Source organism: Thamnophis sirtalis, unplaced genomic scaffold (assembly GCF_051295495.1).
Source record: "Thamnophis sirtalis isolate CommonGarterSnake01/CBP01778 unplaced genomic scaffold, rThaSir2_p1.2 scaffold_7, whole genome shotgun sequence".
NCBI lineage: Eukaryota > Metazoa > Chordata > Lepidosauria > Squamata > Natricidae > Thamnophis > Thamnophis sirtalis.
This window is the reverse complement of record NW_028261387.1, coordinates 63013055-63026633: the sequence shown is the minus strand read 5'-3', so window position 1 is coordinate 63026633 and position 13579 is coordinate 63013055. Positions and strand designations below refer to the sequence as shown.

The 13579-nt window shown below is 33.7% G+C and overlaps 1 protein-coding gene across 7 annotated transcripts in view; it reads right to left on the bottom strand.

Annotated features, from left to right (window-relative positions):
• Positions 1–13579, bottom strand: part of KDM5B (lysine demethylase 5B) — a 54463-nt gene that overhangs the window by 14709 nt on the left and 26175 nt on the right. For all 7 annotated transcript variants that reach the window (XM_014059300.2, XM_087720258.1, XM_014059301.2 and 4 more), the window contains 11 exons: positions 12918–13052; positions 11425–11524; positions 10986–11095; positions 10011–10169; positions 8080–8199; positions 7206–7364; positions 5653–5834; positions 5296–5458; positions 3895–4014; positions 3030–3224; positions 468–649 (listed from right to left, as the gene is read on the bottom strand). In XM_014059300.2, coding sequence (XP_013914775.2) covers positions 468–649; positions 3030–3224; positions 3895–4014; positions 5296–5458; positions 5653–5834; positions 7206–7364; positions 8080–8199; positions 10011–10169; positions 10986–11095; positions 11425–11524; positions 12918–13052 — 1625 coding nt within the window. The remainder of the gene's footprint in view (positions 1–467; positions 650–3029; positions 3225–3894; positions 4015–5295; positions 5459–5652; positions 5835–7205; positions 7365–8079; positions 8200–10010; positions 10170–10985; positions 11096–11424; positions 11525–12917; positions 13053–13579) is intronic.

The following is a 13579-nucleotide window of genomic DNA, read 5'->3' as shown; positions in this document are numbered from 1 at the left end:
TTGTTGAGAAACAATCCCTGGGAGAATGGTAAAGGAAAGACTTGGTGTTTCCTTCCACCAATTCTGAATTTTTTAAAGATATTCTTCTAATAAATTACAACAATGAATTGGTGATTCTTCCATTATCATATGTAATTTATAGTACTGTTAAAAAGACAGGATTTCACAAAACAGAAAAGAGACAAAACACAGAAATAAGATTATGGAAAAAAATCACTGTAAATATAACAATTCATTGTTTCTACTTTTCTACTAAAACCAGCTAGTTATTTATTAACTAGGTGGTTAATAAATCTTCCTTTTCCTTTTTGAATGATTAATTAACTGCTAATCAAAGGTGCATGTGAGATTTATCTAAGAAGCACGTGAAACTTAACTAAGATGCATGTGGGATTTATGTGCATAATATTGAAAAAAATAAGACATTTAAAATATACTTAGTTGTCATAATGAAGCAATACACTTACCCCATTTTATATTGATATATGGGACATGTACAGAGTTCTTCTACATGATATAAGCATGCCAATAAGTCAGGGTTACAATTACAATAGACTGCAGACATATAGCAAGTGGTTTTACATTTTATGCACTGTCGTTCATCATCGGGCAACACTTCTAAATTAATTCTTTCTGATTCAGTAACACCCTGTAACAGACAATTCACAGAATAGCCATTATGTCAACAAGGAATTAGATAATCAGAGTTGGAACAGACATTCTTAATCAAATCCACATCTTGTTCACTGCAAAACTTTCATTACAAGATACTCTTTATTATCGCCAACATTAGCAAACACATTAAAAAGGTTGCTTTGTTCTGTGACCCAATAAGTAACGTTTTGTTTAATAGTTAGCCAAAATTGGTTTCCTTAATTTTTTTACTTATTGATTGTTGTCTTCTAAATCAATGGTTCTTAATATGAACCATGCCATACTTCTAATTTCTAGTTACTATTTTTCAGTCAACAGTGACTATAAGGAAGGTCATATAAATAAATGAGACTCAAAAGGGAGCCATGAGCAAAAGTAGGTTAAAAACTCTACTGCAGGTTGTCCTTCACCTACAACCATTAATTTGCTGTGAAGGAAAGACAGGCAAAAAGTACATACAATCATGCTGCATTGTAAGAAGGAAGTTATGATGTACAGCACTTAAGAACTGTTAAGGTGTGTCCACAGATTCCAATCAGAGACCAGCAAGAGGAACATGAGGCAAAGTCAAAATGATGGCATAGAGCAGAGCAGCCACTGATATTCAGTTGGAACTCCAAAACAGAAGGAAGTGTAAGAAATACTGTTGCCAAGGTGATCAGCTAAATAAATCAAAGAAGTCAGGAGGTGGTGTTTGGTAGCCAAGGCTGACTAAGATTTAAACTGACACAGTTAAGACATAAGAATGTGGATAGGGACTGGTTCAGACTTGTGGTGCCCAAGCAACTGCAATTCAAAGCACTTGGGTGGTAAGCGGGAATAAATAAAGATCTGGAAAAGAAAGGAGCTTCAAGTTTAGTTGTTGGGAGACAGTGAAGAAGGGAAAGCCCTTTCCCATTGTAAGAGATGGGGGCAATCTTGCTTTCAAACCTGAGTGAAAGGACAGAAGAAAGGATATATGGGAGTGCCTAGGGTGGAGGTGCTGGGGAAAGTGTAAGGCATTGTTGTAGATAATGTAAACCAATTTGTCATCTGTAGAACAAAGGCACTGTCCTACATGAATGGAAGGTGCATGGTGTTGAAGGTTTTATAGTAGGAAGTGATATCTTATCATGCTACCCAGGGAACCTATTGGGCCTGTGAATCTTGGTGAACAGGTCTTATTAAGGCAAGCTCTTTCTCACCCCAATCTACCTTACATGGTTGTTCTAGGAAAGTAGAGGCATGTTTCCCGACTTGAGTTGAACAAAAAAATAAAATATAGGATAAATATTTAACAATTGCAGTAACAATACTGCCCCATCTCCAATCTCCCATTTTTGAGGAAGATTACTAATAGGGTGGGGCATCAAGTAGAATGGTCTGTAGATAAAACAGATTTTTAAACCCTTGGCAGTCAGAAGTCAGAACTAGGCATGGGATGGAAAGCACAGTGGTCACTCTTAGGAATGATCTAGGGCAGGGTTTAGATGAAGAGTATATGACTATTTGTATGCTACTGGATCTTTCAATGGGCTTTCATATCATTAATCACAATGTTCTTCTGTGAGGAAAAAGAAAGATGTTGCAAAGGTTCTACAGTTCCTAAATAGGCAGTCTGAAGTAGTGGGAAGGAAAGGTCACATTATATCTTTGTTGTAGGATTCTTACTGGTTTCCAGTTTGCTGATTACTTATGAAGCTCTATAATGAAGTGGGACTTGATTTTCTTCAAGGTTGCTAGTTTCAGGTAGAATTAGCCTTTCTATTACACGATAATTTATCTGATAACTTTATACCCAAATTAGTAAATAGATAAATAACTTAAAAATAATAATGCTATTTTAATGGCCAGACTTTTTAAAGCTCATCAAAAATAGTTCGTACTGCATTTATTTTTATTGATTTACTCAATTTAAATTTTTCCTCTTACTTGTAAAAATAATAAAGGCAGAATTTAAAACAAATAAATAAATATAAACACATAAATGGCTGTGAGCAGCTCACAGTATAAAAAAAACCAAAATGCCACAAAAAGTTAAAACATGTAACAATAAACAACATGGTGAATTCAGTCAACAACAAATATGTCATGCAATATACAAGGAACTCCAACCATCTTAGCACAAAGCCTGGGAGAAAAGCCTGATCTCTGGAACCCCACCAGGGTCTAAGTATCTGGATCTCTAGGAGAATCTGATTCCAAAGGTTGTCTCTGTACTCTCACTAGCTGGGATATATGAAATGAAATGGTATAGGATCCACCACCTTGGATTGTTTGTAAAAACAATAAAGGCAAAATACAAATAAATAAATAATAAAAAAATAAAGCTGTCAGTTTGTTTAGCTTAAAATTATTTCACAATTTAATATGTATAGACCCCCACCAAAATTTACCAGCTTATGCACAGCCTCCCGTAAAGTCTTTTCATCTTCAATCATAATAGCCATATCTTTTTCAACTGTAGAAGCTACCACCACATCAAGAGTTTCTGCTTTGGCTGCCATTCGACATATCATCTCATCATGAGAAAACACACAATAGCGGTTTAATAAGCGGTAGTGCTCCACACACTGACGACCCAAAGGCAACTAAACAAAAAATGAGAGCAAATATAGTTTCTCTATGTTCTAAGGTAAGTAACATGATATCCATTGTTGACTGAAGAAAATGTTAATTTAATGCAGTTCCTTAGACTAAGAATAAAAAGGCTAATAATAAACTCTTCTAAGATCGTATTCAAACTTTCAGGAAATTTTCTCTTAGTTCTAGGTTGCTTCTCTCCTTGATTAGTTTCCATCCATTGCTTCTTGTCCTGCCCTCATGTGCTTTGGAGAATAGCTTGACTCCCTCTTCTTTGTGGCAACCCCTGAGATATTGGAACACTGTTATCATGTCACCCCTAGTCCTTCTTTTCAGTAAACTAGACATATTTCAGCAACCGTTCTTTATATGTTTTAGCCTCCAGTCTCCTAATCATCTTTGTTGCTTTGTTGTTACTTGAGAAAGTGTTCAATGTAAAAACTGATTTCATTTCAAGAAAAAATCTGAATTTACTGAATATTTTTTTCTCTGAAGTGATTTTTCTAGTAAACTTCATATACAAATAACTTTGTATAGTTATTAAATAACCTGTACATTGATTTTGCATATTTTTATTTTAAACAAAATTCATATCAGATAACTATATCCATATTAGAAAAGCTAGCCACAACCTATTTATGTTTTCTAAATAAACAGATCATTATCTTCACAACATACCCAGTCAACGGTGCAGAAATTAACCGCTTCAGCAAAGTTAAAACCTTGATTAAAGCCACTATGATAGGCTCTTGGAAATGTAATCACAAATTCACCAGCACACTGATTGGTTCGGTAAATCTAGAAAAAAAAATAAAGCCAACACAGGGAAAAACATAGTTATTACTTAAGTCTTGTTTTTAGAACACATTAAGAATACATTAAGAGCTCTTTTTCTTAAAAAAGAATGATCCCAGATGCTGGTGCCAGCAGTGGTCAATGAGAATCATCCAAAAAACCAAAAAACTGGAAATTCTAATAGTTCCAGCATTATTCAAAAATACAGGTAGTCCTTGATTTACCACAGTTCATTTACTGACTGTTCAAAGTTACATCACTGAAAAAGTGACATGGCTATTTTTCATACTTACGACCATTTAAGCATTCCCATGGTCATGTGATCAGAATTCAGATGTTTGGCAACTGACATAATTCCGACAGTTGCAGTGTCCTATTATCATGTGGTCATCTTTTGCGACCTTTAACAAGCAAAATCAATGGGGAAGCCAGACTCACTTAACAACCGTGTCACTAGCTTATTAATTGCAATGATTCACTTAAAGGTCATAAAATGGGGCAAAATTCACTTAAGTGTCTCGCTTAGCAACATAAATTTTGGGCTCAATTGTGGTCATAAGTCTAGGACTACCTGTAAAGAGTTTATGTGCAATTAGTTATAAGAAATAACAGGAGATGAATATCTATGCCTACCTTTTCTGTACATTTTAATGCTGCTGTAATTGCAACTACTTGGGGATGACAGGAATTGTAAATCAGCTACAGCAATTAAATAATAATAACAGCAACAACAGCAATTACAACACACCGAATCTGAAATTCGTTTTCCAAGTTAAAAACTAAGAAAAAATTATGGATTTGGGATGGCTTGTCAGTTCAGAATATGAGAACAATATGAAACAGCATATTATACTATAGTCAGAATAGAGAAATGTTATTAATATTTATTAGTTTTCTTATGCTACATGCAGGTTTTAATAGGCATTTATTTATACATAGGAAAATTGTTACATCTGGTAGGCTATTGTGTGATGCACAATGTGGATTAATTGGGCCAAACTTTGTTATAAATGAGATCATTTTTTAAACCTTTTCCTTCCTTAATTTTTATATTGTGCACTTTTCTCTGTTTTTCCTTTCTTTTAAATGCCATTTGGTTTTGATTATTTTCAATTAAGTCAGTAAAAAGTAGTTACATTCTCTGTTCTATCACACCCATTTATAAAAAAAGCTCAACACGGGTATGTAAAAATATGTAAAACATTTCCAAACATTAAAAAATGTAGTAAGATATGTATCCCACATTAGAAGCAGAAGGAAAAAAACAAAAGCTCAGTGACATACAGGCACACCATGAGACATTAGTGTGTTGGGATTCATAATTGTAACCAGCTGATGCAAAAGATCTGGTTGAGATTCAAACAACTCAGGAGCCAGCTTCTTCATGACATCTTCCAGTTGTTCAGCTGCATATCCTGGGGCTCCATACCATGTTTTAGGTTCCCCCCTACAAATAATGAAAAAATAAGTTATAGAGCAGTTTTAAATGTATAATTATAATTATGTATTATAATTAGGAAGACAAACAAGATGTATACCCAAATGAAAGATTAATAGTGCGCATTAATGTTAAAAGGAAATATTTAGTCTAATAATCTGTAGAAGTCAGGGATCTTTAAGTATCATTCTTTACAAGCTCACCAGTGCAAATAGTTAATGGAGTAACTCCAGTGATCTTCAATATGCCAGCAAAATGACGAAAAGCACATCCCCACATATAGCCAGGGCAACTTCATTCCACATATATCTGCAGTGATGTGAGCAAGTACAGACTGTTCCATCACGGGCATATTATTCAAATTCCATCCGCTATCAAGATACTCCTAGAAGCAAAGCAAAAAGTAGAATCCAACCAATTATAAGCCATAAACCAATCAAGTGGAAGTGGAACTTTTTAATCTGATTATGTTTTTCTAACTTGACACTAAAGAATCACTGACTTATGCCTAAACTTTATAAAATAACACAGATAACATCCATCAAGAGTCAATATGTGAGCAAAACAATGGATAAAGTGATGGATGTCCAAGGATATCATGGAAAAGGGGATGCGGATGAAGGGAATCATCATTTACTTTGATATGCTAAAAAAAATCAAAAACTTGAAGTATCTCCGTTTGTTTCTTCCTTCCCCTAATTTCAAAGCTTTATCAAGCCTGGGAAGATTAACTTTCTTTTCCTTGTACTGTGTTGGAGCTCTGTGCTAGACAGAACTTGGAAGTTAGAAGCAACTCAAACAATTTTGTAGAACACTGAGTTATTTCTTTTTGAACTATCTGGGGTAGTGAAACATGAACCTCACTCTACTTTACTTGCACTGTAATTATGATGATAATATTTTCAGATCAGCACAGTAAGAAAGCAGAGTTGGCTGGATGGGGGAGAAATAGAGAACTACCTGTGTTCTTTAATTTTGGTCTTTAACTAATTTTTGATTTGGGGGCTACCTAGAGTTTGTTATAAATGGGCAACAATATAAATATTTTAAGTGAAGTTGAAGTAAATAGTTTAATGGTTTTAACTTGAATGATTTTTATAGTTTTATTTGTTTTAATAAATACTGCTTTAGTATTTCAAAAGCAATATGAAAATATTATAAAGTATAAATAAAATAAATCTGAATTTAAAAATGGTCCAGAAACTTGATGTAGTCCAAAACTGGATAACAAGATTGTTATCAATATTGTCCCAACTTTCAATTGTTTCCAATCCTGACTGAAAGTGGTATTAACTCTTACAATCCTAAATTCTTTGGATTCTTGAAAAGCTTTTAAAGCCTCCCATATTCTAAAATTGTGATATTTCTGACTATTTAGACCAAATGAAGCGAAGCAGAAGGCCACTAAGAGATCTAGAGGTATGTATCATTTGGATTCAACCAGGGAAAACTGATTTGGCTTCACTGTCAGTAGCAACCTTTCTGGGTTTGAATAGTAGCCTACACGGGCAAAGGAAAATACTCATTTGAGTTAAAGCAGCAGTGAAAATATGCCCCACACTGCAAGAGGTTTACTTGACATTTTCTCTGTTGTAATATTTTAGCACCAAGATAACTTTTACTTTTTTCCAAGCTTTTCTGGTAGTAAAATAGTAAAAAAGATTCAGTCTTAAGTGCTAATTTCTTCTACTCTTTTAAATGTCACACATCTTTCTGGGCAACATTGATTGTGAATTAGTCAAGAAACAAATCTTACCACTTCTTCTGGTCGGAGTTTAATTTTCCCATCTCTTACAGGAAACCCACTGCCAAATTCCTTTGAGGCAATATCAGCACCATATTCCACTGTCACATCCTCTTCAATTGTACTTACAAGGCGCCAAAACTCTTTCTCCACTAATTCTGTGGGGACCATCTGAATAGAAAGCAGACAAAACATTACCAACAATAAAATAAATAAAATAAAATAAAATAAAAATGCAGTGAGAATACAATGAGCGCATAAATGGAATCAAATGATATAATATGGAAGAAAAAATATTTCATTTGTAAGGGGTATATTCAGCAGATATTTGTACTAAAAAGTTTAACCATTTGGACAAATATTAAGGAAACAGAACAAATAAAGAAGCCAAATAAATCCTTTCAGTGATTTTATGTTTAATACTGAAATCATACAGGTGCAAGTATATCTCGACTTACAACAGTCACTTTGAACAGTGACCGTTCAAAGGAGGCATTATAGATGAGATAAAAGCTCCCGTAAGTACTATTGGTTATTTCATCATTTTCTCAGTTAATAGAATCCTTTTTCCTTATTATTATATGTTCTTGAATGTAATTTCTTTTCATAACAAATAGAAAGATGGAAAAATTTCAACATGTAGGAGTTAAACCATTGATAAAAAGACACTAAATATCAAGCAGAATGTAAATACTTTCTGAGGCTAGATAAATTTTAGAGTGAATAGTTTTTGTATTAAAATATGAGTCATACCATTTTTTAAAAAAAAATAGAATGGTAGCAACTGAAAGAATGGACATGTAGGTTGAAGTAATAGGCCCTACATTCCATGAATATCCCCTATAATGAAATCTAAATTACAAACTAAATAAAAATATAAACATACATGCACTGGCATATTAAAATAATCTGACTTGAAGGCATCTGCCATTTCTCCAAATGTACGAAGCGTGTAGTCTCGTGCTGCCTGTTCAAAGCCAAATGCTTCTTGTGGTTTATTGCATTCCTGTTAAAAACAATGAATAAATATTGTATGCACAGTACTGAATAAGATGCAACATATAACTATCGATTATTTGCAGCAAGATGGGCAACAAAGAAATTTAATAAATACATAAATAAATTTGCAGATTCCAGAGTTTATAATATGGTCAAAGAAGTCAGAGACTGCAATGCTCAAATTAAAAGAAAGGAGTAAAATTATGGATGATATTATTATGGGGACTATTTTTATTCTTTTCTAGAAGCAGTATCACATTCATACATTTATTTAAATAATTAATCTGGCAATCCATCTCACTACTGTCACTTGCAGAGGCTAACAAGAAATTAAAACCACCTCAAAAAGTTCTATTAATTAAAAAAACATTCAGCTACAATAAATCAATATATCATGTGATCTCAAAGTAGATAATTCCATCTTACAATCAATAAGAAACAACGATCAATTACTAGTGCAACTATAACATCCTGACCCAAATGTACAAGGAAACAATCAGGTTTTACAAAGGCCAAAAGAGTCAGGACCATCAAGATTTCCAAGGGAAGAGAAGGTGTATCTCTTAGATCCCACTTGAAGGCATAGTTTAATAGAAAGGACCTGGTACCTGTGCACCTTGACATTGCTGATAAAATAAGCAGAAACAATAGGTGATCCTCCAAAAGGCCTGGTTCTATGCTGTACAGAGCCTTTGTAGATGATAATCAGCACCTTGAATTGCATCAGCTCACTGGAAGCCAATGGGAGTTCATGGAGCAATAATATTATGAGAGTACTGTGAAATAGTCAAAACTGTCTGTATTACCAAACTAGCTGTAGCTCCTGAGTGATCTTCAAGGAAAATTCCTATGTTGCCCACATTACAGTACTCCAGATGGGTGGTGACAAAGGGCATGAATAACTTGTCAAGAGCCAAGGTGGCGCAGTGGTTAAATGCAGCACTGCAGGCTACTGCTAGATCAGCAGTTCAGCGGTTCAAATCCCACCGGCTCAGGGTTGACTCAGCCTTCCATCCTTCCGAGGTGGGTAAAATGAGGACCCAGATTGTTGGGGGCAATATGCTGACTCTCTGTAAACCGCTTAGAGAGGGCTGAAAGCCCTATGAAGCGGTATATAAGTCTACTGCTATATAACCATGAATAGGGACTCCCATTCCAGAAACAGACACGATTGACACAGAAGATGAATCTGTGCAAAACTTAACACCTGCAATCTGCCATTTGAACAAGAACTATGAGTATAAGAAAAATGCAAATTGTTCAACGACGCTGCCTAGGGAGGACTACCCAATTCCAGTCAAGGATAGAAAATCTACAAATTCAGGAGGCTTTAGAATCTACACTGATTTGGTTTTGCCAGGGTTCAGTTAAAACTTATTATTTTCCACTTAGGCCGACACAGCCTCTCACATTGGTAAAGAATCCTAAGGGCATCATTTGTTCAACCCAGGGTAGAGATGAATAGTTAGCTATCTGTTGCTGAGTGAGCTGCTGATACATCACCCAGCAGCTTCATGTACCTGCTAACTTGGATCAGGAAGAGTAGAGAGTCCTGAGTCAACCTACAGAGTAGGGGCATTGGACTCAATCTCCCTAACATTGGAACCAATTAACTGAATAATTAAATGTGGATAGATTGGGTCTCCTACTGATGAGGGAGATTACCTATTAAACAGAATTATGGGGAAATAAAAAGTGAGCTGCATTCATCACTTCCAAAATAAGTGTCAAATCAAAGAAAAACATACTTTGGTTTCATACAATATATTTTTAAATACTGATAATTTATCTTTTAGGAAAAAATCTATGATATATTACCTGAGCTAGACACTGGGGACATCTCCAATCTCCCTTGGGAACATCATGAAGAGGTGGTATCAAACAAAAAGTATGATAACTATCATCACAGCCATCGCATAGAAGCAGACGATCTTCATCGTTTCCACTGCCACATAATAGGCATACATACAAATCGACCTATTAAAAGAAAGTTGTGGTTAAAAAAAAATAACTTCCGATATTTAGTATTTTATTCTACTGCTCACAATACAAAAACCAGGCCAAAACAAATATATAAACATCTCATATTTATATTAGAACATATTTAGTTGTTTTTACTGAACAACATACAGTGGCTCTAGAAAGTCTATAACCCATTAAAATGCTTTTTTGTGATGTAAAATTATCAGAGCAAAATTAAAAACTTCAGAATTTTTTCCACCTTTAATATAACATAAAAGCTGTACAATTCAATTGAAAAACAAACTGAAATCTTTTAAAGGGGGGGGGATAAAAATCTAGAATAAAGTGGTTGCATGTGGATACCCTATAATAAGTACAGATATGGTTGTGTTCAGAATTAACTATCACATTCAAACTGACTGGATATTATTCAGTATATAATCAATTAAAGTGACTGTGATCAAACCCATATAAAATTCAGCTATTCTAGAAGGATTTTTCTGGCATGTACTTTGTTCTCAATGAGCATCAAAATACAGCTTCTGAAGTAGATCTCAAAAAATCTGAAAGAATTTGAAAAATATTTTCAGTAACTAAATATCAAATTAAACTAAAATTTCATTCTAAATAATAGAGGCAACAGTGGATCAACTTTCTAGAAAAGTATGTTGCAGCAGATTAGTTTAACATTAATCTATTATAGTATTGGCACTTTGTTTTTCTAAAACTTGAGGTATTATTTTTCAATTATCTGCACTAAATAATATATTATTATTATTATCATTATTATTATTATTATCAGCATGAAAAATCCCAAATAAACATACTCACAGAATTAAAAATTTTCTTAGAACGTCCCTTTGATTTTTCTCTATCTACTTCCCAAAGCCACTGTTTTTTCTCAACAACTTCTCGTTTCGGTATAGCTTGAGGTTCTTTATCTGATTAAGGCAAAACATTAACACTAGTTAAGCATTTGGAATAGAAGTAAGTCCATTAAAGAAAATTTAGTTGGAAAAACTGGTTTTTATTTAATCTGTAGAAACATACACATTAAAGGTGATTTAAAAAACAAAATGGTATATAACAAATTCTTTTTATAACAAAGAAGGTCTTCCAATTTTGTAAAGAAAAAAAATGTTCATAAAAATTTAAATTTTATTTAAGTGAAAGACCACACAGAACTTTGGGCAATCTACACTGCTAGACCTAGCTACAGCCTTAAGGGGAAACTATATAACAACAATGTAATTTTCACTTGTAAGCTTACCATTGTCAGGCTTTATTGGAGTGCTCCCCATTCTGCGCCTCAAATTATGAGTTTTGGTCTCTGTAGTTTCTTCAATCTCAGTTTTAATATTAGTAGTAGCCTTGTAAGAAAAAAAATAAGTTTAATATTTTTTCATTTTAAAATGTGTTTACTCTTATATTAACCTGCTGTAAGATGATTTCATACCAAAAACAGACTTTCCCTATCTACACTTAATGTGTCACTCTTGAGTGAGTTCAGCTTTCATCGTAAATAAGAATTACACTATAATTAAACTACTTAAGACAAGTAAAATTAATGTGAAGAGAAAGGAAGATGTGGAGTCTGGCTTTTATTTTCAGCTGCTAGCAATTAATGCCTTCTTGTGGTAGTAATGTAATAACAATGTTGAAGAATTTTTGCATGGAACATCCCATAGTTCTGATTTAGCATTTAATTTCTAAGTCAAAAACATAAGAAATTACGTAGATAAGGACCTTTACAATAGCCAAGGATTCTATACTGACACTGCTCATCTACAGGATTTTGAGTACGCTTAAATCAAGATGTTAGTTAATTCAAAAGTACTGAACTAATATTTTAAAATGTTTTAAAACATTTATAATGAAGTGCTCTAAATCATAAGCATATTGTTAACATTACAAAATAACATTTCACACAAATGGTAAATCAGGGCTCCAAATACTCAGAATTTTTAGTAAAGGTAATTTGGTCAGGGATCAAAGCTTTAACTCAAAGCAGTACTGAATAGTAGAAGCCAAATTAAATTGCTTCTAGATTTCAACGGTTTATACATTAGTTCAACTTCTACTCTGACATCAACATTTCTTAATTAGTTTGCTCTCTTTAAAACAGATTACAAAAACTAGATCCTCTCTAATGAATTTTTGACTTAGTGATACAGAATTTGGGGAATTCTGACATCTCCCCCAGTAGTCATCCCATTGCAATATACACTGTCATGATTTTTTTGAATCCTGTTATTTTTCTGTGTACACTGCTTTGAGTGATTGAAAATCATGACTTAGAAATATTAGTAATAATAGCGATTAACCATATGTGATTTCTGTAAGAGATCTTTGCACAATAGAAAAATTGGATCCAAAATTATGCTAAATCATAATTCTTAAAGTATTTTATGTTAAATAAGCCATAGTTTACACATTATAAGCCAACAGAAAACACATCATTTTATAGCTTAATATGATGCACTCATCAAAGCAAAAACAGCATTCCAAAGAAATTGTATTATGGGAAGAATATGCTATCCCTAAGACTAGAATTGGGGCACCAATACATTTAATTAAATAACAATATTCTTCTCAAATGTGGTTGAATAAGACCACAACAGCAGCTGTATTCATCATAAGAATTGTAGACATAATCTAAGAGATCATAAGCCTAAGAGATCATGCTCTTTAATTCCTGGCAATGGATAAAACTTTTATATTATGACCTTCGTACAATTATCTCATATACAAAGTCAATCCTACCTCCGATCTCATGCGTTTGGCACGGCGTGCAGGAGCACAAGTTTCAGATGGTTGAACGGATTGTCTCTGAGGAATATCATGGGGTTTATATTCTTTTTCCTTTGTACCATTGGTAATATCTGGCTTCTGAAAACACTAGAAAAAGCAAAAGTGAATTATTTCTTCGCATCTCATATAATATTCCCATTGGCATTACAATTATGTTAAGTTGTTGAAAGAAACTATTGTTACATGATTATATCAATTGAATTGGGATGCCCAGGTCCTGTGGCTGTAAAACAGACGCAAATTATCATCCCTCCACCACCATGCTTGATACGAGATGATTGTGCTGATATGCTGTGTGTGTTAAACATAGCCAAACATGACCAAACATGTTCACTTTGGTCTCATCTGTCCAAAGGACAGTGGTTCCAGAAGTCTTGTGATTTGTTCATATGCAAATTTACTAACCTAAGCTATCCTGCCATGTTCTTTTTAAAGATGGTTGGATATAGATATAGTAATAAAATTGAATGAATAAAAACATGATTATTGCTCTTCATCTACATGCTACCATACTTGACAAATGGTCTTCTCCAACAGTGCTTTATGATCATACTGCTTGAAGCAGTATTGCAGCAAAACACATACGCACACACAGAAATTTTTCATTATACTAT